This window comes from Orcinus orca, chromosome 10 (assembly GCF_937001465.1).
Source record: "Orcinus orca chromosome 10, mOrcOrc1.1, whole genome shotgun sequence".
In the NCBI taxonomy this organism is placed as follows: domain Eukaryota; kingdom Metazoa; phylum Chordata; class Mammalia; order Artiodactyla; family Delphinidae; genus Orcinus; species Orcinus orca.
The window spans coordinates 71,851,237-71,879,090 of record NC_064568.1 but is presented as its reverse complement, the minus strand read 5'-3'; the positions used below and the strand labels follow the sequence as shown (position 1 = coordinate 71,879,090).

At 51.6% G+C, this 27,854-nt stretch overlaps 1 protein-coding gene, 1 long non-coding RNA gene and 1 other non-coding gene across 3 annotated transcripts in view; 1 reads left to right on the top strand and 2 right to left on the bottom strand.

Moving 5' to 3' along the window:
* Positions 1 to 13,909, top strand: part of LRFN2 (leucine rich repeat and fibronectin type III domain containing 2) — a 177,463-nt gene extending 163,554 nt beyond the window's left edge. Inside the window, exon 3 of the mRNA XM_049715772.1 lies at positions 12,568 to 13,909. Coding sequence (XP_049571729.1) covers positions 12,568 to 13,537 — 970 coding nt within the window. The 3' untranslated portion in view covers positions 13,538 to 13,909. The remainder of the gene's footprint in view (positions 1 to 12,567) is intronic.
* LOC117200650 (U6 spliceosomal RNA) lies at positions 1,816 to 1,922 on the bottom strand. Its single transcript, XR_004482270.1, has one exon. It is a non-coding gene; the product is annotated as a U6 spliceosomal RNA (small nuclear RNA).
* An 11,513-nt stretch (positions 13,910 to 25,422) lies between the features above and the next one.
* Positions 25,423 to 26,814, bottom strand: LOC125965585 (uncharacterized). Its single transcript, XR_007479646.1, has 3 exons — positions 26,571 to 26,814; positions 26,289 to 26,359; positions 25,423 to 25,814 (listed from the first exon to the last, which is right to left on the bottom strand). It is a non-coding gene; the product is annotated as an uncharacterized LOC125965585 (long non-coding RNA).
* Positions 26,815 to 27,854: the final 1,040 nt, after the last annotated feature.

The following is a 27,854-nucleotide window of genomic DNA, read 5'->3' as shown; positions in this document are numbered from 1 at the left end:
AGCTTTGTGAGCACTTTACTAAGTGCAGCCAAGGAGCTTGGTAGGTTTTCCCAACGATCTCCTGGTTCAAGATCCCTCAGCTAGCAGCTCTCAGGGCTAGCATTTGAACTTGATCTTCAGACACCTAATCCAAGTGTCATCATGGCTGCTTTTGTTTTTCAATAAATTCTGAGGTTTATTTAAGAAACAGCACAGGACTTCCCTGGTGGCGCAGTGGTTGGGAGTCCGCCTGCCGATGCAGGGGACACGGGTTTGTGCCCCGGTCCGGGAAGATCCCACATGTCACGGAGCGGCTGGGCCCGTGAGCCATGGCCGCTGAGCCTGTGGGTCCGGAGCCTGTGCTCCGCAACAGGGGAGGCCACAACAGTGAGAGGCCCGCATACCGCAAAAAAAAAAAAAAAAAAAAAAAAGAAAGAAACAGCACAGAGAATCACTTATTGCCAAGTTACTAAAGGTAATACTGATTACTGCTATTTTTAAAAAATTTTTATTGGCGTATAGTCGACTTAAAATGTTGTGTTCGTTTCTACTGATGGCCGCTTTTTATTGCACAAATATAGCCTATGCACTATACTCAGTACTGAACAAGTATCACTGTATTTAAGTTTCACAAGATGCCGTAGGATCAATACTATTAACCCATTTTGCAGGCAAGAAAACTGAGTGAGGCTCAGAGATATGAAGTGACTTACCTACATTGCACAGTCAGTAAGCTTTTTACACCATAGTACAAACTTACCTGGGGGGTGATAAAGTTGCCTTCTTCAAGGAGCTTCTGATCTGACAGAGGGAGGGGATTAGAACTGGGGGAAAAGGCAGGGCCCCAAAACCCATCCATGAGATGACTGAGGACTTCATTTCATCTTGAGCTTTTCTATCAAGGGTCATCACTGACGTCACCATTGTCATTCAAACAAAACCTTGTGTTTGCTGTTCCCTGATTTATTGCCAGGAGTCATGCCAAATATTTGACACATTTTACCTCATTTAATCCTGACACTATTCCTGCAAAGTAGGTACTAGCATTCTATGTAACTAAAACAGAGAGGGTTAGATAATCTGCCTCAGGTCACACAACTAGTCAGTCAGTGGCAGAGTGAGACTTGAACCCAGATCCAGCTGACAGCACAGCGTATGCTGGGAACCACCATGCTTTATCTTCTGCAACCTCTTTGCGTGCATTTGGTGTGTGCCAAGTTCTGCTCTGAAGCTGCCTTGTTCTCCAACAACAGGACAGATATAAAAGAGCAAGCGGATGGCCAGGGGGCCACTCTGCCCCACCCTGTGCCCTCCCCAGACCTGACTGGGCCAACCAAGCCTGGCAACCACAGAACCACAAGGTCCTGCCGGGGGTGACTGCACCTGAGTGTGCATCAGCCACACTGAAGTGACAAATGACACCAACGAACTCTCCTCTTCCTGCCCACCTGGCAGCATTTGCTCTGTGATAGCATCTTTTTGGCCACTTTGTTGTCGTGCTAAAAGAGACATAACATAAAATTTACCATTTTAACCATTTTTAAGTGTACAGTGCAGGGGCCATAAGTATATTCACATTTGTGTGCAACCGTCGCCACCATCCATCTTCACCACTTTTTCATCATCGCAACTGAAACTCTGTACCTATCCGATACTAACTCCTCATTTCCTCCTCCCCGTGGCAAACACTCTTCTACTTTCAGTCTATGAATTTGACCACTCTGGTACCTCATATAAGGGGAAACACACAATAGTTGTCCTTTTGCTTCCGGCTTATTTCACTTAGCATAATGGCCTCAACATTCATCCAAGCTGTAACGTGGGTCAGAATTTCATAAAAACATGGAACGCTTCACGAATTTGCATGTCATCCTTGTGCAAGGACCATACTAATCTCTTCTACATCATTCCAATTTGAGTATATGTGCAGCTGAAGTGGGCACCATCATAGCCGTTTTAAGGAGTCGGTGCCACAGGTGACTTTGCCCCTGCGTGGTGCCCCTGGGAAACTATGGATCTGCTAACCGGGCAGAGTTGTCTGATCAGGTACATCACTGGATGGTACTGATTGGGCGTCTGCCGGTGGTTCTAGTGCGTTTGGAGGCGGCTGGTGGGGAATCTTCATTTTGTTCACTCCTGTGTTTACAACGAGGTATAATTGGTCTGACACCTTCTGCGTTTCTTCTGTAAGTGATGAATTGTTATTGAGCAAGCTTTTCTCAGATCCTTGAGGAGATAAATGGCAAGATCGTGGCCATCATCGTCGTCACAGGAGTACTGAATGGCCCTGGGAAGGGAGAGGAGAGGGCAGTCATGTTTTCCCCAGCACACTTAATGTCTCGCATTCAGCACAGGAGGTTGGGACCGCTAGTCCCATTTCATACATGAGCAAATTGGGTTCAGAGAGAGGAAAAACTGACCCCGAGTCACACCGTTGGTCAGGGGCAGAACCAGCCTTCGAAGAGAGATTTCTGTCAGATCCCAGAGCCCACATTTTTTTTTTTTTTTTCCTGTGATGTGCCCACCCAATCCTTGGGGGTTGGGAGCTAAGGACAATTAGATGCAGGAAAAAGTTCCACATCCATAGAAACTTGGATGAGGAGAAACAGAGAGAGAGATAAAGATATACAGAGAGAGAAAAAGGCCTGATGAGGGGAGGGGACCTCGCCTGGGTCGGCTCAGCCTATGATGGTAGAAACCTTACTTTAGGGGACAGAATGGGAGCAACGTGGCTTAACTGCAGCTCTGGGGAAATCACAGGGTGTTTCCATTAGCCACCTGCTCAGTGTGAGCCACTGAGGCGATGCAGCTTCCAGAAAGTTCCGTGTTGTCTTGGGTGGGGGGCCTCAGGAGAAGCAGGACGTCTGGTTGGGGGAACGTGACTCTGTCCTCCGGTTCAGACCCTGCCCACCGCCCCCATACACTCAGAGGAGGGCCAAAGACAGATTGGCGTGTGATCAGTGAGGAGCAGCTGCGAGGCAAGCTGGAGAGCGTGTCCCGAAAAGATGGTGGGAAGGAATGGAAATGTTCGCTCTGGAGAAGTGGAAACTCAAGGGGGGGGGGGCGTGAGGGAGCTGGTGCACAATTTGGGAAGCGCTGAAATGTGTTCAAGAAAGAAACATCTTGTCCCGGGTGTCTCTATGGGGTTGAGTTGGGGCCGGTGGGACCAAGCAGCAGCTGTCAGACCATAGCAACGTGAGCAGGGATTCTGAGCAGCTCAGAGATGCGCGAAGCTGGGGGATGGGGGGCTGCCTGGCATGTCCTTGGAAGTGTGTGAGTGGAGCGCTGACAGCCAGGGGGTCGATGGGCCCCCTCAACCCGGCTTTCCTGTGGTCTGTGAGTGGAGATGGCACAGGGGGAACTAGAAAGAGCCAGCATCATCTTGGTGGGTCAGCCAGAGAAGTGCTAGGCTGGAGGGCAGGCTGAGGCCAGCAGAAGAGACAGACCGCCAGAGCTCAGCTGGCTGGCCCCTGAGCTGGGCTGTGTACCTGCCTCACTAGCCCATATTTAATCTAACCTCATGCTGTGGGATTCATCTCCATCCTTGTTGGGGCCAGATGACTCCCTCAGTCAGAATCACTACATATGCTAAGCTCGCGATGGACCAGGCATGGTTTAAATTACAGGCACTGACTCATTTCGTCCTCAGAGCAACTCTGTGAGGGAGGCCCTATCATCTGTCCCCCATTACAGAGAGGTTAAGTGGCTTGCCCAAGGTCACACAGCCGGTAAGCGATGGCACTGGGCTTTGAACCCTGGTGGTCCAGTCCCAGGCTCACACTCTCACTCCCGGCTTTATCCCATTGGTGAAGGAGCACCATGGAACAGGATGGAACTTACTCTGGGGAGATGAGTGAAGAGGCAGCCTGCTGGGGCTTGGCTCACTTTGGTTGACTTTCCAGTAATCCCTTCATTCACTCAGCCAGGGCTGGACTAACATTGTCACCACATTTCTTCTGAAAAAGACTTTTGGAGCCACACGCAGGGGGGAGCATGTCCTGCTGCTGTGAATGTCGAAGCCACGATGTCTCCTATCAGCCCAGCCAGGATCCAGGAGCTGCACACATCTCCCAGGGTCTAGCTTGCATGAGATTTGCCAGCCACAAACCCTCGAGGCCTGGATTTCCACTATCCGAGATACATTACTTTTAGTTCAGCTTCACTCCCCCTTTATATAACAAACCCTCCAGTGGAGTTTACTGTGGGCCAGACACTGACCCGGGTTCCTTATGAGTCATGACTCATTCAAACCTCATAATAACCCTACAGAGCAGAGATTATAAATGCCCCATTTTTTCCAGAAATAGGATATTTCTAGGAAACTACGGCACAGACAGGTAAAGGAATGGCCCACAGTAAGTGATTACTGCTAGGAAGAGGCAGAACCAGCGTTTGACCCTAGCAGTCTAGCTCGAGACTGTGCTCCTCACCACTGCCCTCTGCCGCCTCTCTTTCTAATGGTCACTGTTCCTGAGAGGGGTGACATTCATCATGGTGACTGGATTTATCAGGGAGTTTTCTTAATAGAGACTTACACAACAGAAGTACAAGGGTAACTAGTAGATGCGAAGTAGAAAAGCAGGAACAGGGTATAGCAGTGGAGGACCAGAGGGGCCCAAAGGCTCCATTTGGCCCAGGGCTGGCCCAGCCTGTGGACCGTGGGTAAAGGGAGGTGGTACTGCCACGGGACAGAGTCTTGGGAAGGGGCTGGACCACAGGCTGAGTGGGAGGTGGAGAGTCAGAGCACTCCTGGGGGGCAGACGAGCTTGAGTCAGGCCTGGGGGAGCCCCAGAGAGACCCCACTGAACTTGGAGGCCCCAGGAGTCGAGGGAAGCTGGAAGAACCAAAAAGAAGGGATGAAGCTGTCCAGCGTCGTGGAGAGAACACCTGGGGAGACAGAGAGTGCAGAGGCCCGGACTGAAGCCTTCAAGACCAATTGTCCTGGTGCGGGAGCTGTCCTGGAGCTGGACAAGCCTCCCCAGCCTGGCCCATCTGTTTGGGGCGCCAGGACTCACATAGGAAATGGCAGGATTCCTACCACCTGCCAGAGGGCATAACAGGAGCCACGGCCAGTAGAACTCGGAGACGGTGGGCTGCCGCCCAGCTGCGCTGTCCAGTGTGGCAGCCGCTGGCCACATGTGACTACTGAGCCCTTGAAGTGTGCCTAACGTGACTGAGGAACTGAGTTTTTAATTTCATTTATATTTAATTAGTTCGAAGTTCAGTTTAAAAGGCCATGTATGGCTACTGTATTGGACAGTGCCGGTACAGAACATTCATTTCATTCACCTGCCCTACAGAATATTTTTGAGGGCCTACTATGTGCCGAGTGTTGTTCTAGAGGCTGGGGAAACGTCAGGGAACAAAGCAGACAAAAAAGCCTGCTCTCAGGAGTGGAAGGAGAGAGAGAGAGGATTAACAGGAGGCCTAGTAAATAAGCAAATGATAGTGTCTGTCAGGCAATAAAAGTGTAATGGGAAAAGATGGAGCAGAGTAAGGGGCTGGGGGCTCAAGGTAAAGATGGGGGAAGCCCTCAATGTTAAACGGGACAGTCAGAGGAGGTGACATTGGAGCAGAATTGAAAGAGGTGAGGCAGAGAGCATATGGACATCTGGAGAAAGAGCATCCAGGCAAGGGCAACAGGCGGTGCAAAGGCCCTGTGGCAGGAGCACCCTTGGCAACACCCTGAGGAACAGCAGGGAGGCCAGGTGACTGGTGCAGAGTGAACAGGGTAAGTAGGAGGAGAGGAACTTGGAGGGGTGAGAGGCAGGTCACAAGGGGTCTGGGGGCCACGTCAGGACTTTGACTACGTGGGACAGGCCTCACTGGGGGCATTGAGCAGAGGAAGGACTTGGTCTGATCAGGGTTTTAACAGGATCCCTCTGGCTGCTTGTAGAGGAGAGGTGAGGGGAGGGGAGCAAGAGAGTTCATCCAGAGGCCAATGCAACCAAGAGTTTTGATCCCCACCTGCCTGCTGTTCTGAGGGCTGTGGGAATGGATATTGGGGTTCCCTGCCTCAGAATCTCAGTCATGTTGAATGTGCCTCCTTTACTTGCTGATGGGGCAAAGCCATTGCCAATAAGACAGAGTGTCTCAGGGCAGCCAGGGGAGCCCCATGTTCTCAGCAGGGGCACAGGCAGTAGGGCAGCGACAGAGCCTGGCCCCCGGCCCCTGGCCTGTCTCAGAAGTTAACGGGAGGCTCCTAATTCTCGGAGCCCTCACTGAGTCACGCCAGCTCTATGGTAATCCTGCTCTAAAGAGCAGCCCTGCGCCTTCCCCTGTTATCACTCAGGGCCGTGCATTCAGGGAAGGCCAGCGTCCGGCACCGAAACCAGAAGAGGGGATTCTACCACTTGTACCGGTGTTTCCAGTACTCCTCTCTAATGGCTCGCTGATCCTGAGACTAGAAGCAACCAATATAAAACAGATTCTTCCAGACCCATAGCACTGTGTCCCACTGAGTCTGAACACAGCCTCAGAATCCTTCTCAAAACTGGCACCCAGCAAATCCTCAGCGCTGGCACACAAGACACAATGTGTTTGCAAGGCCTCTGGAACCTGGCTCCTGGCTGCTACCTTGGTGACCTCATTTGCTACCACTCTCCCTTTCCCTCACTCTTTTTCTGTCACACCGGCCTCCTCATGGCTCCTGCCTCAGGGCCATTGCACTGGCAGCTCCCTCTGTGGGAAAACTGCCCACAGACATCCACATAGCTCCCTCACTTCCTTCAGACTTCCCATGAGCATTCAGAAGTAGCAAAACAACCCTCATGAGACTCTCATCTCTACCCCTAATTAGCTATAGGGGGTAATTCAGTTTATACCTGTCTCTCAAATGGGGAGCATAATTCCAAAAGGTACTTCCCAGGGTTATCAAGAGCATTTATTGAAATAATGTGACAGTGCTGGCTTCAAATCTTGGCTAGGCACAAACGTTCTCTCCATGAGACCTTGGGCAAATCACTTAACTTCTCTGAGCCTTGATTTCTTCTTCTGTAAAATGGGGATAATAATAGTACCTCCCTCATAGAGTTGCTGTGAGGATTAAATTAGTTAATACAGGTAGAGTACTCAGAACACTGCTTGACATATAGTGTGTTCAATAAATGTTAGCTGCCTTTGTAGTAATATATGTTTCTGTTTTTGGTTTTTAATTGCTGTCAGTTAGTTACCCTGACTCTAAGACTTGCTTCCTGCTACCATCTGATTCTGCTCAATTCAGTTCACGGTAATACAGTATAGGGAAGACCATGCTTGGTGGCCTGGCAGCCCTGGCTAACAACGCTGGCTCAGCCGCCTTCCAGCTGTGTGACCTTGAGCAGGTGACCGATCTGCCTGAGCCTCAGTTTCTTCATCTGTAGTGTGGGGATAACTATTCCTACCTCATAGAGTCAGTGTGCAGAATCAGAGACCCAGCCTGTCAAGTGCCAGGCTTATAGTACGTACTCAATGAAGCGTACGCTAGATAGAACCAGCCATGTCTCCTCTGCTCCCTTGCAGTTGTGCAGGAAAGCAAACAGGCCCCTTTGGGGCTGGCAGCTAGAGGGAGAGGCTGGGGAGCCAGGATGCTTGCCTTGGTTTAATGAGTCCCTTTCATGTGCCCTGAGATGTCATGGCCGGCCAGAGAGGTTGGCAGGCTGGTGATTCTGTGAAGAGCCAGTAATGAGGGTGCAGAGCCAGGGAAGTGGAGTGAGGGCAGCTTGACATGGTGTCTCCAAATTAGTGCTGGGGCTCAGCAGGCAGCCGGTGCCTCATCGATGGGGGAGGGGAGGAGGAAAGCACCTAAAAGTGGTGATGCTGGGAGCTGAGGGGGATGGAAGCTGGAGGTAAAAGAGGTGCCGTTTGCTGACAAGTCCAGGAAGGCAAGAATCGCATTTCTTGTGTAGACGCCAGCACCGACTTCTCCCTCTTACACAAAGACACACGCACCTCTTCAGTCACCCACACACACACTCGCGCCCTCTTTTTCTCTGTCACACCTGCACATAACAGACTCCTCAAGTTCACCTCATCGTATCTGCAGGGGCCTGGATTAGCTAGGAGAGGCCAACTACTACAGCAAATGGATGCAAATGCATAAAGGCTCAAACACGGCAGAATTTGATTTCTCGCTCTCCTGAGAGTCCAGGGCGGTTTACCGGCTTCATCAGGAGGCCTTCCTCACGTGGAGACTCAGGCACCCGGTCTCCAGCATCCCTCGGGTGGGCCTTGTTGTCATCTGCCTGGCCAAGGCTGGTCACTGCACCCAGGGTCCAGCCAGCAGAGGGGAAGGCGAGTTGGGCAAGTACTCCCCTCTTGTAAGGCCTGGCGCAGAGGTGCACACACTGCTGCCACCATATTCCATTGGCCAGAACTCGCCACCTGGACACCACTAAGTGCACAGTTGGCCGGGGAATGTGGTCTGGACTGAGCCCACGAAAGGGGGACAGTAGACTTTGGTGGTCAGCTCATAGGCTTTGCCCTGAGGCTCAGGGGGAGACTCTAAGAACCTCTCCCATCTCCGTTCCCAGATGCCCCAAATAGTAGCTTTAATGGCAGCAGTCAGGAAAGAGCAAACTTGGTCTGCAAGTGTCTCTGGGAGAGGTTACATGGGATGTCCCCTCAGAAGTGTTAGGGGACATGTGGAGCCTCTGGGGGGCTGGGTGGAAGAGGGACAAAGCAGTGACCAACATTGTCTGGAACTAGAACCTTTGTGTACTATATATAAGTGAACACCTACACACACACACACACACACATGTTCACAAATACCCATGCAGCCGGCTCTCAAATGATAGACATGCCCCCCACACATCGTTTCTCACACATGCACACACATTCATCTGCACTCACACACCCCAACACATATCTACATGCAAGTCCATCAAGATCGTCAGGGGTGTACTTCAAAGATGTAGAAACGCCTCTCCCGAGACATCCTCAGGACCAGGCAGTGTCTAAGGGTCACCAGCTGTCATATTTAACTAAGAATCCCTGACATTTGTACAGGCCTTAGTATTTAACAAAGCAGTCTTTCATTCACTGCTCAACTATAGGGTAAATATTTACTCAGCAGAGACGCAGGGCCAGATATGATGACTGGCAACAGAGATACAAAGGTGAAGACACGGCCCATTTCTTCCGGGGAGACACAGGCATCCACTGAGAAGGGCCTCTAGCAGAGGAAGGCAGGGGGGCTGTGGGAGCAGACAGCAGAGGTTGGGTCAGAGGTGACGTTGAGTCAGGCCTCGAAGGATGAGGTCACCATGTGGAGAAAGATAAGTGGTTTCTAGGACGAGGGGCTGCTCTACGCAAAGGCGTCAGGTGGTAGATTTGGGGAGTGATGAATGATTCCGAGAAGGTGGCAAAGTGCTTCCTCCAGCTGGGGTTCTACTAGGTAAGATGTGCTACTGCTGACATCAAGTAATGAGAGTTTTTTCCCAAAGTGCAAGGAAAAAACAAGTTTTTCCTTCTTGTCGTGTAAATTAGATGTCCTTGTGTCACCTAGGATTCTGTAAGGAGAAAATAAAACAAAGAACACGCTAGATAGAAGAGGGAATGCAGTACTGGGGTTGGGTTACAGGTGATGGGATTGTTGAGGGGTCAGCATCACAGAGATTAGCTACAGCAGGAAGCCACTGCCACCACCCACCCCGCCCAAGGATGGAGGTAATGGAGAAGACGGTTTCATCAGAGCCTAAGATCCAGGTCTGTCTGGCAGGAGGTAGAGCCCCTGGAGCTGGGATCACAGAGGAGGCTCAGGAGCTGAGAGGGAGACACCACTTAAAGCAGAAAAAGGTAGAAATACCTGGCTTCTCCCCTCCTCCCACCCTCCAGTCTTCCTCTGGGGCCTCCAGTGGCCAGCTCTATCTGGGAGGCAAAGGAGCCTGGGAACAGGCAAGGGAGACTGGGAAATGTAGTTCCTTGTTGTCCGTGGGAGGGCAGGTGAAAGGGAAGACAGACCTGAGAGCCAATAGCAGAATAACCAGTATGCTCCCGTGTGATTTCTTCTTAAACCTCTGTTATCAGCTGTAGAAATCAGCTGTAGATTTGTTTGCTAGTGTTAAACTGTTAGAAGTAGTAGTAGTGGGGTCTGCTTCCCAGGATAAGATGGCTAAACACTGAGATGATTTCTGGGCTCGGAGTCCATCTCCTGTGTCCTGGAATTGTGGTGAAGTTTAAATGCAATATTGAATGTGGAAACCCTTGTCACATACCAAGTGTTCAATAAAGCAGCCAGCCCATCCCCTCCTCCATGGATATGCTCTTCCATCGCTCACGACCCAGAGAGGTGGCGGAACAAGGTGGGTCAGAGTGGACGGGAGCCAGACTGCCTGGGATTGAATGCCGGCTCTGCCATGTTACATCTGCTTAATACCTCTGCAGAACAAGGGTCACGACAGTGGCTGCCTCAGAGAGTTGCCGTAGGGCTAAGTGAGTTGATAGAAGTAGGACACCAAAAATAGAGCCTGGCACACACTTGCCATTAAGTGTTTGCTCTACTATTGTCACCGTTCTGTGTGTGCACAGCTCCTGCCCCTCCAACTCACATCACTTCCCTGAGGGGGGAGGAAGTGGGCCCGTGTAGCCCTGGGCTCTGCACAGCAGTTGGCCCAGCAGAACTGAGCCTCAGTGGGCTCTGAATATTGCTCCAGGGAAGGGGGTGGCTGACCTGCCACAGGCCCGGGGCGGGAGGTGCAGTTTTCACTGAGATGAAGAAAAACGTCCGAGTTTGTGGAAAAGCATAAGACCAGACTGTGGATCTAGAAGCTAGTGTTAAAGCCCCAACTGCCTCATCGTGGCAGTCCCAGCCGTGTGACCTGAGGCAAATCACTCAGCCTCTCTGAGCCTTGGCCATTCCTCCTTTGTGACATGAGGACACAGCATTACCATGATGCCCAGGTGAGATAGATAGACCTAAAGGGCTGGCTTGCAGGACGCATGCTGGATCTGGGCTCCGACCTCCTCCACCCGCCTCTTCTGCCCCATGCACTGTAGCTATGGGTTGGGGATGGGGATGGGGGCAGAGTACTCAATTTCTTCCATGTGGCTTCCCCAGCAGCTGTGTGGGCCAAGAGTGAGCAGGGAGGCAGCAGCCTCCAGGGCTGCCCACTGACGGGTTGTCAATACCTGCCTGTCAGTCCCAGCCTCCGTGCGCGGTTCCCAGGTGGAAGTGTTCAGGCTCCAGTATTTCATATTTGAGATCTCAATTAAGCTGCCTGGCTCTAGGTGTGAGGGGTTGGCAAGTATAGATGGAGCCCTGGATTAGTAGGGGACAGGAAAACGGAGGGCTCTTTGAGAGTGGAGGGAGGTGGGGAAGGCTGCAGAGAGAGATGTGGCACCTTCAGGCCGAGGTATTTCTGCAGGAGTGTTTATGGGGTGAGACAGGTGTCATTTCTAGGGACCCCCACCAGAAGGCATGATACTTGCACAAAGGCCTTAGAGGTCACAGTTTGTATCCACGCTTCCTGAAGGTCCAGGCAGAAGGGGCCCAGGCTATGGTGGATGGGCCCCAGTGAGGGGAGACTGCTGCCCCCTCAGACCCTCCCTTAAGGTGAGAGGCCAGTCAAGGCCTCCCCAACCAGTGATACCCTTTCCCAGGTGTCTTTGGATGCGCCTGGCCTGCTATGGCAGTGATGGAGGACCCGGCCCCTCCTTCTGAGAAACAGTTGCCCACCATTCTTCAACATTGCACCGTGCCCTTCCCCTCCACGCAACACCCCCTCTTTCCACCTCCAGTTTTCTTCTGCTTAGACCCCAGTCTGCACCAGCGAGCGTTCTCCCTCCCGAGGCACGAGAAAGCCATGTGGAGATGAGGGTGGAGTTGGTCCCTGAGGGCAGGACCTTGTCTGTGACTCAGTACAGCTCCAGGCTCAGAACAAGGCTGTCAGTGCTGAGGAATCTCGCAGGACAGACAAGGGGTGGACACGGCCTCTGGGAGGGTGCTGAGGGGCCAGGGCCGGCCTTACTCTCAACCCCACTGTCCAGAGACCCAGGGACCATTTGCAGCAGACAAGGCAGAAGTGGGGAGGTGGGGAGTCCCTTTTGTTCAGTTTTTGCTTCTTCACACCTTTAATCTCTCTGCCTCTCCTGTCCCTCCCTCTGCCCCTCCCCGTGTGCTTCCTCTCTCCTCTCTGCTGAATCTCTCCCCTTTCTTCCCTGAACCTCCATCGCTAACCAATTTCCACTGTCTCTACCATCAACTATCCCCCATCTCATTCCCTTCTTTTATTTCCACATCTTCTGGGTTGTTCCCTGCAACTGATCGCCGGTGTCTTTCTCTGTGTACCTGCTTCTGGCACTTCCACCCTCCACCCCGGAATCTTTCTCTCTCGTTTCCCTTTCCACCCCAACCTGTCTCTGTTCTCTCACCTGGGTCCCCCTCCTCCCCCTCCCCTCTGTCTCCCCGTCTCTCCCTTTTCCTGTCTCTCCACCTGTCACCCTCTTCTGCTCTGCCTCATTCTGTGTCCTTGCATCTGTGGCTCCCTCTCCCTCTCCATCTCTCCTGTCTCTGTCACCCTCTCTCTTTTTTCTACTTCTCCTCTGTCCCCCCATCACCCTACTGTCCCTCACCATCCCTCCCCCTCTATGCCCACCCACCCCCCACAGGATGATCCCAGCCTCCAACAAGGCCTTCGTGGTCAACAACCTGGTGTCAGGGACTGGCTACGACCTGTGCGTGCTGGCCATGTGGGATGACACGGCCACCACGCTCACGGCCACCAACATCGTGGGCTGTGCCCAGTTCTTCACCAAGGCCGACTACCCACAGTGCCAGTCCATGCACAGCCAGATCCTGGGTGGCACCATGATCCTCGTCATCGGTGGCATCATCGTGGCCACGCTGCTGGTCTTCATCGTCATCCTCATGGTGCGCTACAAGGTCTGCAACCAGGAGGGCGCCGGGAAGCCGGCGGCCACCGTCAGCAACATGCACTCGCAGACCAATGGGGCCCAGCCCCCCGCGCTGGGCAGCGCACCCAGCGGGGCCCCCGCACCCGGGCCACCCAAGGTGGTGGTGGGCCACGAGCTCATGGACTTCAGCGCTGGCCTGGCCCGAGGCAGCGACTCCTCTTCCTCCAGTTCCCTGGGCTTCGGGGAGGCTGCAGGGCTGGGACGGGGCCCCTGGAGGCTCCCACCCCCCGCCCCCCGCCCCAAGCCCAACCTTGATCGCCTGATGGGGGCCTTCGCCTCCTTGGACCTCAAAAGTCAGAGAAAGGAGGAGCTGCTGGACTCCAGGACTCCAGGCGGGAGAGGGTCTGGGACATCGGCCAGGGGCCACCCCTCGGACCGAGAGCCACTGCTGGGGCCGCCTGCGGCCCGGGCCAGGAGCCTGCTCCCTTTGCCCCTGGAGGGCAAGGCCAAACGCAGCCACTCATTCGACATGGGGGACTTTGCAGCTGCGGCTGCGGGAGGGGTCGCCCCTGGTGGCTACAGCCCCCCTCGGAGGGTCTCGAACATCTGGACAAAACGCAGTCTCTCTGTCAACGGCATGCTCTTGCCCTTTGAGGAGAGTGACCTGGCGGGGGCCCGGGGAACTTTTGGCAGCTCCGAGTGGGTGATGGAGAGCACGGTGTAGGCCTGGGTGGGCGGGTGGGCATCCTCCCTCCCACCCTGTCAGGGTGAGAGAAGAGGAAAGCATCTTTACCCACAAGTCTTTGTGGCGTTTCCATGGTGATGTTTACATCCAGGGACAGTTTTGTCTCCCTGTCAACGGCCTCCCCTCCCCACCACACCACACACACCACCTTCCCAGGCCCGTCCCCCACCGCCCATCAGGCTGTGCTCAGGGAAAGCAGACTCGATGGCTCAAATGTCAGACTAAGCCCTGAGTGTTTGGAAAGGCGGGGCTCCTGCCTTTCTAATCACAAATGTAGCCTATAAGCAAGCGGCTTTGCATTGCTGATGGTTCCGGTGTTGTTTTTATTTCTTAATTTATTTCTTCCACTTCCCCGACTCCTTCTCTTCAGTGACACGGATAACGGAGAGTTTACTCTACACACGAAAGCAGCCCTGGTGGTGGGCGATCATTGCCAATAGAAGAGCAGGGAATGATTTGGGCTGCACATTTGTTTGGGGGAAGACTGGAGTCCCCTGCCCAGACGCCTCATTATTCCCAAGAGTCCCCACACTTGGGAGGGATAAGTGACCTCCCCCATCCCTGGCTCAGCTTCCTTTGCTTCTCAAACACCCATCACATCAGCTTAAACTAGAAGGGTAACTTCCGGGACTCTACGTGCGGGAGAGGGAGAAGGGTTTTTATGAGACACAAGGACATAAGGGATGTTAACTTTTGGAGTTGCTTTGGGATTTTTGCCTCTTTTGGGGGAAGCTGGCACAGGGAGTCCCCATGGACATGGGGGGGGGGGCAAGAGGGCTTCTCTTAATTAAGGAGAGCAGAGTGGGGTGGCAGAGGAGCACTGGACACGGGGTCCAAAGCTCTGAGTTTGGGTTCCAGAGCCACCACCGAACAACCAGCTAAACACAGTGGGCAAGACCCTTTCTCTCTTTGGACCTCGGGCTCCTAATTCGTAAACGAATGCGATCATACGAAGTCTCCAATTCCCTTCCAGCTCGAAGGACTAAGGACCTTCATGACTAAATGAATTGTAGGGCTCTGAAGCTTGAAGAGGTGTTTGCGATCATCTCATCCTTAACCCTCTCTTCCCGTCCCCCAAGGGTCTAAAGGACTTGCCCAAGGTCACATAGTGCATTAGTGACCAAGTCAGGGCAGGGCCCAAGGCCACTTACCTCCTGGGGGTGGTGCTTGAAATCCATTACCCTGTCTTCACTGTAGCTAGGGTGTTTCTATGTCCAAAGTCTGTCCCTTGTTTGTTCCTGAAGAAGGTGGCTCAGGGTGGGACATGGGGACACGGGGGATGCCTTCCATGAGGAGGATCCATCATGGAAATGTCAGGATGGCGATGGGAGGGACACACGGGCTCCTCTCCATCTAGGAATTGACCCCTACGTTCCCAGACAGTGGCCAGAGGGGGCAGACGAGACGTGGCGGGGGAGAAAAGGCTTTGGAAGCATCTGAAGGTCTTTCCCCGCATCTCTGTCTCTCCTGGTCCCTGTCTGTTCCAGGTCTCTCCTCATTGTCAACGCACTACCTCTCTCCACCTCATTCTTCCCTCTCCCGAGCATCTGCCATAGATCTCTAGCCTCTGTCTCTTGTTCTCCCTCCTTCTGCCACTTGCTCACTACACAGCCTACAAAGCATACAGGTGAGTCCATTTGGGGCTGAAACGTTCTAATGGGCTCAGACCTGGAGCTGAGCTGGTGGCCCCCAACCCCGCCCAGAACACACGGGGAGAGGGCGGGGAGCTGTCTATGCAGGACTGCCTTCTGGCTCCTCCCAGGAGCCTCCAAATCCCATGCCTTCGTCCTTCCTCCCCGTCCTCCTTTCTCTCCTCACCTTCCCTCTACTCTCCTGTCTTCATTCTTTTTCTTCTGGTGCCTCTCTGCCTCCCCCAGTCCCTTTCTGGTCCTGACCAGGACATTAAACAGACCAGGCCATTAACAGGCCAGGCCAGTCTCTTCCTGAGACCACAAGCTGACTTTCAGCCCCGGTGCCAGAGCACATGCTTTCTCCCATCCTCCCTCTTTCTCGGACCCATTTTCCTCCACTCTTTTTTCCCTCTGCACTTTCTCACTAAGCCTTTCTAAATGTAGCCGTTGAGGAAGTGACCCCAAGTACCACCTCTCTTTTTGCCTTTGGGTTCAGATGCCCAGAGGGAAAGTGGTGGACATCGGAAGGGGGGGATCAACTCTCTGTCCTCATCAGCGGCTACGAGCTCTGTCGTGACATGGTATGTACTCACGCTTGTGTTTGTCAGGTTTCTGACTTGGAGTTTTGGAAAGTGACATCCCTGTGGGCAGAATACAAATGCCAATCTTCTCTTTTGCTAAAAAAAAATGTACAGTAAAATGTACAGTTTTAAAAACAACAACGGATCACACTTCTTGGGAGAGAGCGAAAAAAGAACATTCCTGTGTCTGTGAATGTCTGTTGTTTATTTCTCTGGAAACGCTGTGGTTTTCTGAAGGTGGCTTTGAGGTGGCATCTTCCCTTACACCTGTGTTTGCTACCGCCTAGTGAGAGCCTGCTTCCTGCCAAGTTCACGTATAAGATGGGAGCCTTCTGAAATAAGAGGGAATGGGGCCGGCCTCCTGGAGTAAAGGTCAGTAGAGGGTCTGGAATTAAGCTCCAGGCTGAGAAGGAATAGTCCATCCCCGGCTACAACCTGATCCCTCCATCCCCTCGCCTTCCAGCCCTGCCTCCTTTTCCCTGGATGGCCACTACCGCACGTAGCCACTAGGGGAGCCCGAGTACCTTCCACCCACTTTGAGCCCAAGGTGGCATTTTTTCAAAAGGTTCTTTTACCGGGGAACCAGGACAACAAACTAAAGCACGGACCCACGGTAGAGAAACAAATGAGCTTCTGGAACACAGCTTCCTGACCCTATCTTCCTCTAGTGTCTAGCTCAGCACTGTCCAAGAGGAATAAAGTGTGAACCTCACTGTAATTTTAAATTTTCTAGTAGCCCATTAAATCAAGTATAAAGAAACAGGTGAAATTAATTTAACAATATAGTTTATTTAACCCAATATATAAAAATATTTTCATTTCAACGTATAATCACTATAAAATGATTAATAAGATATTTTACTCTTTTTTTTGTGCAAAGTGTTGGGAATCTGATGTGTGTTTCACATGGCATATCTCAGTTCAGACTAGCTGCCTTTAAAGTGCTTGAGAGCCGCATGGGGCTGGTACAGTGCAGCTCTACACACACAACCACTGACTTGCAAGCACAGCTTCTGGAAGGGGAAGGAAGCTAATGGTTCCAGGTCCTGTGTTGCTGCTTCACATGCATGTCTCGCTGAATCCTCACTGCAGTCTCTCAAGGTAACTATTATTATGCCAGTTTTACAAATGAAGGGGCTGAGGCTCGGAGGGGTTAAGTAACTTGCCCAAGGTCACACACGGCTGCAAGCCTTAGCTCTTCACGTGACATCACACGGCCTCCCCTATCCTTTCTTCCTCTCTTCAACTCATTCGTTACAGACTATATTTTACAGTGACTGAAGTACTCAAATTTATAGCCTGATCTGGAAACCCTGGGTTTGGCCCAAAGGTCTGCTAAAATTCTCAGAGTGTTGACTCCAGGCAAGGGCCCCTTGGTTAAGTGGTTTCTTCTGACCCTGCACGAGCCTTTCTGGCCCTTTTTTGGCTTGTAACACATTCCCATCCCAGGAAAATTCCCCTGATCATCCCTTCTCCTGGCCTGGTGACCGCTAGAGGTCCCTTGTTTAATAGCTTTCCAACCTCCAGCCTCATCTGGCCCCCTCTGCCCTGAAAACCTATAACTTTGTACCCTTAAGACAGAAAACCTCACACCAGCTCACTCTAATGCCCAAACCCATCTTCTCGCCTCTTCCTAATTCAAAACTTTTGTCCCTATCAGGAGAGATGCTTGCCTACCCAGATCCTCTTTCCTGACAGAGAGAAGCCTTTAGCTCTCTGATCTCTCACAGAAGAGAGGTAGCTGATACACTCTGAGCCTGGCTGAATGACTGAGTTTCTGGCAAGTGTTCGACCCCCTCTCCCCAAGTTCTTGATAATGACACATCCCTCAGATTCCCCTCAAAGTAGATTTTTTTCATTTTGCCATGATTACAGCATTGAAATTCCAAAATAACTTAGACTCGCTTTTTTTTTTTTATAAGGGATATCATTTCTAACCAGGTAAGAGGAAGGTCACTGTCTCAGATGTCCCCCTTCCCAAATGGGTAGTAACTTTTCTCCCAGAGTCTGTGGGTATAGACTTTTCATAAGTACAGCCTGAGTACTTCCGTGTCTTCTGTTCTCTGTTCTCAGTGTGTCTGCAGTAAAGGTCTCAGGGCTTCAGCAAACTGGGTGGGGTTTCCTCTGTTCTTGCAGCCATGGGGGTTTGCAAACGGCTGCTGGTAAATTAGACACACTTATTCAAAAAAAAGACTGTTGGCAGGCAGCAGTCAAAACCTGAACACACAATTTTATACAGCACACCCAGATCCCAAACCCAGCGACGTTCTGTGTGATGCAGTTGGCAGCAGGAAAAGTTCGTTGTGACAAGAAGGCTTCTCACAGGTAAACACCTGAGGCTTCTACTTTTGCGTAATAGAATCAGACCCATCCAGGTTGCTCTGCAAACATCTCAGAGGAACACTGCCCCCTTCCCCGTTTAAAAATATCTACTTGTGCTTTCAGCCTTTAAACCAAAGATCTTATTTTCTCAGCTTATTGCATTATCTTATTCCAGGTCCCCCAACTCACAGCCAGTGAATGTTTACAGGCTCGCAGGCTTCCCTTTCCTGCAGCCTCTGGCAGGGGGAAATTGATATGCTTCCCGACAGACCAAGGAGGGGAGCTGAGCTTTACCTCTGCAGCTATCCTGTGGTCCCCATCCTGGCCATTTAGCATCTTCCCACAGGTGCAACAGCCATGTCCTCATTTGGGACGTTTGGCATCTTTCTTCTGCTCGCTGACTCCGGGGAAATGGGCCCAGATTGCAAGCTCTTGTCTGGTTATTTTCTTGTTTTTGTTGGGATAACTGATCTGATCCCTTTAGCCAACAGTCAAATGTAGTCCAAGTGACTCAGAGCCAGCATTCTCTCCACCATTTTGTACTGGAGTCTCTCTGGGGCTGCAGCAAGGAAGATCTCACTATCCAGCCCCTTTCTGAGATGTCAGTGTCTCCCACAGTTACCCACTTGGTTCCCTACTGATGAGGGGGTGAACCTGGCATTACACCCATCTCCATGGGATCCCCAAGCCCATCTGGTCCACAGCCAGTCAGCCTACTGACCAGCCTCCCACAGCCCTGGGCCCCTCCGTCCGGGCTGCCCATCTGCTTAGGTGATGATTATCATACCCCCTCTTCTTCTGCCACCTCCTCTGTAACATGTGTTCATTGGTGCTCCCTGGCACACCCAGCAAGGACTCCAGCATTTATATGTTTTGCAAGGGTGAGTTTTCTTTCCTTTGAACGGCCAGTGCTATCTCCAGATGTCCCCTGTTCCCCAAACCGTGGTTACCTCTGTCAGCTGACCTTCCTGAGACCATTCCCACTTTCTCATGAGACAAAACCTCAGAGCCCCACACCTGTCCCCTCAGTCACTGACTTGGCATGTCCTGGTAACAAGCAAGTATCTTGCTCACCATTTGAGAAGGAATATTACCGAGAAGAAGAGAATTAAGCCCTCATTTACATCCAGTAATCTTGAAGGTTCCCCTCCTGGGTTCTCTGTCATACTTTTTCCCACACATTCTTTTGGGGAATCTCTCAAGGATATGATTCTGCCTGTCTACCAAGGATGGCCTCGTTGCCTTACCTACCCTGACTAATTATGAGAAAGTTCTTATCCCTTCATTAGGTTGACACAAGGTTGGCATTTTCCGAGTGGATGTTGAACTGCAAAATTTAATTGATAACAGCTGTTCATTGAGTTTCCTATGTGCCATGCACTATTCTAAGAGCTTGCTATAGATCATTTCACTTTATCATCAAAATAATTCAATCAAGTGGGTATCATTATCATCCCCACTGGGGAAGCTAAGGTAGAGAGGGGTTAAATAACTTGCCCAAGGTCACACAGCTAGTGAGTGGCAGAGCTGGGTAAACACTCAATAATTGATTTACACTGAAGTTACTAACAGAACTGCACAGACCATTAGAAATGCAGAGCTTGCTGGGTTTCAGGTCAAAGGCCTGAGTCCTGGTATATAAACCTTGAATGTGAGAAAACAGTCCAGCAGAGAAAGTGAGAGAGTTGGAGAAATCATTGCTGTATGTTTTCAGCATGCATTTGCTGACCTACTGTGTGCCCTGCACTGTGCCCGGTATCGAGAGAAATCAAAATAAAAGTGAAGGACACTGGGCATGCACTGGAGGGCCTTACACACTTCCGAGGGGCAGGGACATTAGCTGGTTTCTAGATCTCTGGTTTTACAAAGATGGCCTGTTTTCACTCGTTTTAAGATAACCTATAGCTCTGAAGAACCCACTATCCGGGAGGAGACAGATGGGTGGATGGATTGGCCAGAAGCCCATGTGGCACCTCTGGCTGGAAGAATTCACTAGATTTTAATCTCCAAAGGGACCAGCATGGCGAAGTGACTGGCTTTGGGTCAGACGGGCCCAGCCAGGACTGGAATCCTGTAGTGGACAAGCAGGGACAGAAGGAGACAATTCTAGCTGCCCAGGAGCTTCTGAGGTGGGTGGGAGGGGGGATGAGACAACAAAGCAGGCCTGGAGGAGGGCAGGAGGGGAAGTTGCAAAGAACTGGAGGGTCCTGAGTAGCCCAAGGCAGGTGCAGTTGCTCCTGGTGGGGAGGGGCCATCCAGTGGGAGGAGCTGGGTTCAGAGCCTATTTCTTGGCCTGAGTTTCCTTTCCTGTAAAGTATTGATGGTAAGCATCAACTTCAGTAAGTACGCCTGAGGAGTTACCATTTAGTTATATAGATCACACATCAGGTTGGAAAAGGCAGTGATAAAAGTCATTATTATTAATGGTATGCATCATTGAAAACATTATTATAAATTACAGCATATTAGTGATAATAGGTATCTCAAGTTCACCGAATCCCAGGACTCACAGAGCTATTAGAGGTCATCCGCTCTAGCCTCCCTCAGCGGGTATTAGAATCCCCTGTTCAATATCCATGAAAACTGTTATTAATCTTACTACAGGCAAGATCGTGCAGGAGGAATTTCAGAATTTACCCAGGCAGGCTGTGGCTCCCTGTACTCCAATCAGATCAGTGCCGGATGGTTATGTTTCCGTATTCCTGGTGGGCCCTTGCAGAACCATTATTCCTGCCTTCACGTGAAATCCAGAGCCCAGAGAGAAAGCAGCTTTCAGAGACTGCTGTGGCCAAACCACAGGTAGGTAGGAAACCAGGTACAGAGCCAGGGCCCTGCCTGGGAACATCTGCGGAGGGGCTGTTCCCCTGTTGAGTCAACGCTGGTCATGACATTGAGAAAAGGAGGGAGGGAGGAAAGGGGCAGAAAGCACATGGTAACCTCTGCAGCCCGATACTCCTTTGTGTTCTGAGATCCACTGTCCCAGGAGCTAGAAGGACCTGGAAGATTCCAGACCTCTCCCCTGGGTTCCCTCACTCATCAGTTCCCCTATCCCTGCTCACACTTCACCCTTGTCTCACATCTGGCATAGTGACGAAAATCTAACAGCCAGGGCTCTGGAATGACACAAATGCTGCCACTAAAAATCTCCCATTGGCTTTTCTTTATTCCTTTGGGTTAAAAGACTTTTTCCCTTCTACAATGTAAATACCCATGGGAAGACTCTGCCAGGTGCCAGGTAAGCCATCCAGGGAGAGGCCGGCTCTGTTCAAGGACGTAGAGTGGGCCAGAGGGTCCCCACTTGAGTCAGGCGGTGAGCACTTTCTGAGGGGTGATGGGATGACCCCAGGCAGCCTCTCCTTAACATCCAGGTCTCCTGTAGCACAAACGACATCCACCTGCCTGAGGAGGGAAGATTAAGATTGGCTCCCAGTTGGGATTTTACTTCTGAAGCAGCACATTAGTCCCAACTTGAATGACGAAAGAACGTTAGAGAAATATTTCACTCCCTCTGGAGGTCAGAGGGGGCTGGCTAGAGTGTGCATAGCTGGACAGGCCCCTTGGGAGAGCTGATGGTGCACAGGTGCTTCAGGAAGGGCAGCAGGACAAGATGCTGGGGATTATGTGACCCCCACACACCAAGAGCTTGGCTTCCATGTCGAGAGTAAATGGAGACAACTGTGGATCACCCCAGAGGTCTGGGAGGAGGTGGGGAGGGCCTCAACGGCAATCAAAGGACCAAATTCTTGATCTTCACACTTTTAAGCGTTCTGATGAGGTTCTACCTGCTGAGGAATCCTGCAAACAGCTGTAGCTTAGTTCAGCCCTGACTTGTTAGGGAAGCAGAGGCTGGGACTTTTCTCTTGAGCTCTAGGGCCTTCCACCTCCCTAAGATTTCTGGAAAGCGCGGCTTTGCGCCAGGCGTGAAAAAGCAAGATCCTCTTGCCTGAACCCCCCCATCTTCGGTTTGGAGTAAAGAACAAGACGGAGTGGGCCCAGGCAAGAGCATCCAGTTCCAGGGGTGGTCAACCAAGTCTCCTTCCCTACCTCCAACATGTCTGCAGCATCGTGAGGGATGAAACATAACTGGAGACATTTAAGATACACGGTCAGCAGCAGAGTTAGACTGTACGGCCTCTCACTGTTACAAATAAATTCCTTCACACGGATTATCATTCCTTCCATTCCTTACCTAAAGACTCCAATTTACACATTACTGCTTTCCCCGCTTTATAGATTTTCCAAATTGACGATGAAAGTTGTCCATTTTCCCCCAAGTTCTTATAGAGCTTATAAAGCAGAAGTGGGTCTCAAACTTTGTATCTTCTGACCCCACAACTGGAGTTCTCTTCATGCCACACCACTGACACTCAGCCGTTACAGTGCTGGCTGCCACAATAGGTAGGAAGGCAGCCAGAGGTAGGAAAGACAGCAGCCCCACAAGCAGGTCTTGGAGAGGCAGACAAAGGCTATAGGACCCTGGAAAGTTGAGAGATAGGGCTGAGAAGGGCAGCTCTGCCAGGGATCCTCTGTGGACATGAGGCTCTCTCAGCCCTCCAGGGCCAGTCCAGCTGGGACAGGGGTAAGACACCATTGCCCACTGGGGGCTAAGCAAAAAAGAAGGGGCGTGAGACGGGTCCAGGCAAGGTCGAGTAGGGCAGGGATGAGGGGCAGGACCAGAAGAGCTGTTGGGAGGACACAGCTGTGCAGGTCCGAGGTGTGGATCCAGCCCATGTGCCGTCCACATCTAGAAAAGGGGGAAGGAGCAGAGGACAGGGCTCGGGCTCCACATGGAGTGTCCTGGAGGGCCCTCTACCTAGTGAAGCCAGAAGGCTATCCGGGAGTTGAGGTCGTTTTCAGGATTCGAGTGACTGTGCTGTATGCTCTGAGGCTCTAATTCCTCAAAGGAACTAGTCCGGCAAAGACTCTTGACCCCGTGTAGGAAGAGAGAAGCACATTGGAAAATCGTGGCTATGTCTACACCTGCATTTCGAGGCCTAGTGAAGGAAGGAAGGGCTGGCTTCTCCATGAATACTGTAGGCATTGGGGCACGGCCCCACCATCAAGTCCGCTTGTCCCTTCCAGGTCTCCACGAGGGGATGGCTGGAGACTAAATGAGCGGAGAATGATGGAAGGCAGTGAGCCCCAGGCCTTTCAGATTGTTCCAGGTGCACTGACCTGTCACACCCAGTCTCTGGGTTGCGGGGGGGGTGCTGTTGCACAGAAGGATGGAAGTCTTTCAGAAAGTTTTATGGTATCTGGGTTGGTCTTGAACCAGCTACGGGAGGGAGGACTTGGGACTCTTTCCTTTTGGTTGTGATACACCATAAATAGGCAAGCTCTTGACAGAATACCAAGGACTGTCCAAGCAGGAGAGAGGGAACTAGTCTTATTTAGCAAACAGTATAGTAAGCACCTCATAAATGGGTTAGATCACCCATTTTCTCACTGAGAAAACAGACACGCAGACAGGTGTTAATGACTTGCTGCCGAGTCATACAACTAGTTAGGGGGAGGGCTAGGTAATCACTCGAAAACTGGAGTTGCCCCAAGGTAACCTATGGAACAGCAAAGGACATTAGAATTTCAGCAGATTCTCTGGAAGGTGAGCCATGAGAGTTAAGAACAAATGTAACATTGAAAAGCAGAAGACATGGAGAAACAGACTGAGCAAATATCTAGTGACTTCTCTGTGCCTGTCCCAGTGCCTCCTAAGAGTCCTTAAACTTTGTCCTGACAAACTGAGCGTTAAATAATCCCCAGATGCCTGTTCTTTTTTGTTTTCGCTTTCCAAAGTGTGAGGGTTGGAGACAGGGGGGGAGTCATATAGCAACAGCAAGGCAAGTGCACTGCATACCCCCTCGCTCAAGGGAGTTGGGTCTTTTTCCCGTTTCAGTATCCTCATCTGTAAAATAGCGTAGTACCTCTCTACCTCCAACGATTTTTGTGTTTGTAAATCACAGAGCTCTACGCAGTACAAATAACCCATAGGGTTCGAGAAGTCACCAATTCATGATGAGTAATGACACGGATCAATGATAACACTGTCATAAATTCCAGGACATTAGTGATTATTATACGCATATCAGGCCCAGAGTCTTAGGGCTGGAGAGATCAGAGGTCTCCAAATAAGCCCTCCTCCATGCACCAATATCCCTGCCAGGTGGTATCATGATTATAAATGGGTCTATACCTTTAATTCCGAAGTCCACCAAGGAAGAGAATAGATGAAGAACACGTGCCCTGTGTGTCAATGAGCTCCAGGTTTGTACAGACTCCACCATTACTGCTCCTTAGAAGGCCCCCAGAGTCACAACAGAAGACAACTCCCAGAATATTCTGTGGTCACCACTGGGGTAGAAGAGAACAGAACCAGGGCCCCAGATGGGGAGTCTGAGGGATGTCTGTTCTCTTGCCAAATCAGCTCTGGTCTCCATGGCACACAGGGAAAACAGGTAGGGGAGAGGGGCAGGGGCACCGGGCAACCTCTGAGGCCCCAATAAGCCGATGTTTTGTGTTCTGGGACTTGCACTCCCAACTGTGGGATCCAGGAAAGTTGCCCACACCTCTCAGGTACACAGCACAGGCCGATGACGCATACCTGCACTCCCCTGTTCCCACTCTAATGAGGACGCAACCCCCTCCATGCCCTCCCACCTGTGTGATCTGTTCCAATTCCCCCTTTATCCTCAATCAAGGACTAAAAGAGCAAAGTTATAAAAATAGTAACTAATCAAATTCCAGGACCTCAGTGTGAATCACTGTTTACCTGCTCCTACAACCTTCCCCGTGACCTGACATTCTGGTGGATAAATTTGTTCCTTTAGTTCCTGCCCTATTACGACGCAAATGCTCGGCGCACTCTGCCAGGTGTCTGTAAACCAGCTGGGGCCAGGTCCCGAGATGAGACAGTGACGAGCTTCACTCAAAAGGGGAGGTGGGAGGGCCAGGGGTGCCCACCCGAACAGCCCTCCCACCTGCCCCTCTTTGCATTTCCCAGCGGCACAAACACCATCCACCTGGTTTGGGTGGGAAGGATAGAAAGGATCCCTGAGTCTTCACTTCCAAATCAGCACACTGACCACAAGCCAGTGGTCAAGAAGGACATGCAGCCTTTATTAAACTTTTCCACTCGACCTGTGGTTTGAGAGGCCCTAAAGGGGGGCCTAGCTGACTGACCAGGCCCCTTGAGCCCTACAGGCCTCCTGCGTGGAAGGGCAGTTTTGAGGAACAACGTAATGCACAAACGAGGAAGAATATACTTGTGTGAAGAGTCAAGTTTCCATGTTGATGGTAAATGGAAAAGCCTTGGGGTCAGAGCGGAGCTCTTGGACAAAAAGGGAAAAGAAGAGTGAGGAAGGGAAGGGGCCCAGCCCAGCCAGCCCTCTCTACTGACGGTCATGGGAACCTTGGCCTCGGAGGGAACCATAACCCTGAAGGCTCGGTTTTTTTCCTGCTGCCTGAAATTCACGTCTCCTCCCTGAAGGTAGAGTACTGGATATCAGGAGGGGAAGGGGTGGGAGTGGCGCCAGGAACAAAAGTCAGGGTCCTACTAGCAGCTCCTTTTCCAGATGGCTAATGCCACAGCAAAGGCTGGGAAGGAAGGAGCCTGGGAAGGTCCACTGGAGCGGAGACTCCTGAAGGGTGCTTCCCAGTTCCTAGAAGATGGCGGGGTGGACAAAAGGGCTGCCTCCATGCTCTTTGTTATGGCTTGATTGACCCATCCTGTGGAAGTAAAAAGGCAATCAGAAGAAACTCGGTACCTAGAAAGGCAGCAGCTGGGTGGCGGGGAGTGGGAAGAACAGAGTTAAAATCACAATAAGTAATTTGTAGCACATCCATTTTCAAAAGACATTCACATAAATCACTCCCATTCTCACCAAGACTCGGAATTAGCATTATGATTTTGTCACATTCCATGTGAGAGCACATACCCGTGAAGGGGTTAGCGTATTTCCCATGATCACCCAGAGCTTAGAGGGACGTCTTTGGACTCGAAACTGAGATCCCTGACCCCCCAGGTCTCCAGTTTGTCCACCCCAACCCTTCACAAGTCACAGCAGAAAGGGAGTTGAGAAATGAGACTAAAAGCCAGGAAAAATACCCTCAGACCCAGAAGGAGAGGCCTGGTAGAAGCCGGCAGAGCGCAGAGCAGGGCACACAGGAATGGGCTGGGAGGTCACTCTGCCAGGCACGTACTTGTCCCCGGAGTCCCAGTGTCTTTCATGGCATTCAGGTGGCTCTCCTCCTTGGGATGGGAGACTGGAATCCTTCCTCCATGAGAGAGGCAATAAGAGGTAAACGGAGAAAAGAGCAGAGAAACGTTCTGGTGAGGCCAGAGGCCAGGGGGAGGGGGCTTGGGAGGGGCTTCGGGGCCCTGCCAACCACCGCCCATCTCCTGGCGGGACAGGAGCACCAGGCCCCAAGGACGGCAGGGCTGTGGTCCCAGGGGACCCTCCGGCCGCAACTTCTGCGACCAACCTGGGTTGAGGGAGAGTGTGCCCAGTTCTCCACGTCCTGGGCCTCAAGGGTTTTCCTGCGTCCTTATAGCAGTTCTGATCTTCCTGGAGGGGGGAATCCCCAAAAGCCTGTTCCTCAACTAAGTCAGCGCCACCTCAGGAAAAATGCGCAGGGCGCTTCCCGAAATTAACTGCTCTCAACTGCTTCTCCTCCAGCCGTTGGCCACGCCCATCAAGCCACCCTCCCACCAAGCCTCCTCCAATCAGAGGCCCTCCTCCGTCTGCCCCACCCCTGCGGTGTGTAAGGGGGAAGCGGAGGATGGCCTCGCGCCTTCTAGAACGTTTCAGAGCCTTCGACTGGTCCTACACCAGCAGTCCCAAGGCAGGAGTAGGGGGAGAGGCCGCCTGGACTCCGTGGAGTTTGGGGGCTTCTAGGGAACCTCTGAGTCTTGGATGGGCCAAGCACTGTGAGTAGGAGTTGGGGGTGTGGGAGGGCATGGGAGCCCGTAGACCGTCCAGAATGTAGATAGGCTGCAGTCTGGCCTCTGAGGGCTGTGGCCCTCGCTTTATATTTAGCAGAACATCAAACCACATTGATAATGTGATGCCTGTGATCCCAGAGTCCTCACTTCCATTTTACCTCAGAGAAAAGCACCGTCCAGCTATAGGAGCTACAGGAGAGGTGTGAATAGCTTGAGGCCTCATAGGAGTTAGGGGCTGAGCTGCAATTCAGAGCCCCCTAATGACAACTTCCGACCTTTTCCCACCAACCAAAGGCCTCTCACTATAGAGGAAGCTTTACCCAGTCTCAGCCAGCCCTTGGGGACCCAGACCCTTCTAGGACGGTTTACCATTATCCCATGCTTCCTTGTGTCCCTGCCACAGAACCTGGGGGACCCGGGTTCTCACTCAGAGCCTTGGCATCGAGGATCCAGCCAATGGGAGAGGGTTGAAGGATCCAGCCAATGGGAGAGGGTTGCTGAGCAGATGAGGATGCCCCTGACCAATGAGAATAAGAAAATGTCTTAGAGGCCAGTTGGAGGAGGCCCATGTGTGAATATTCACTGGGCACTTATTTTGAAAGAGTCAGTCCTGAAAAGTTCAAAATCCATCATTGTATTTGAGCATCCCATGTTACTTCTTTAAATATGGAAATAGGGAGTTCCCTGGTGGTCTAGTGGTTAGGATTTGCAGCTTTCACTGCAGAGGCCGGAGTTCAATCCGTGGTGGGGGAACTGAGATCCCATTAAAAAAAAAAATTGAAATAGAATTCACATAACATAAAGTTTATCACTTTAACCATTTT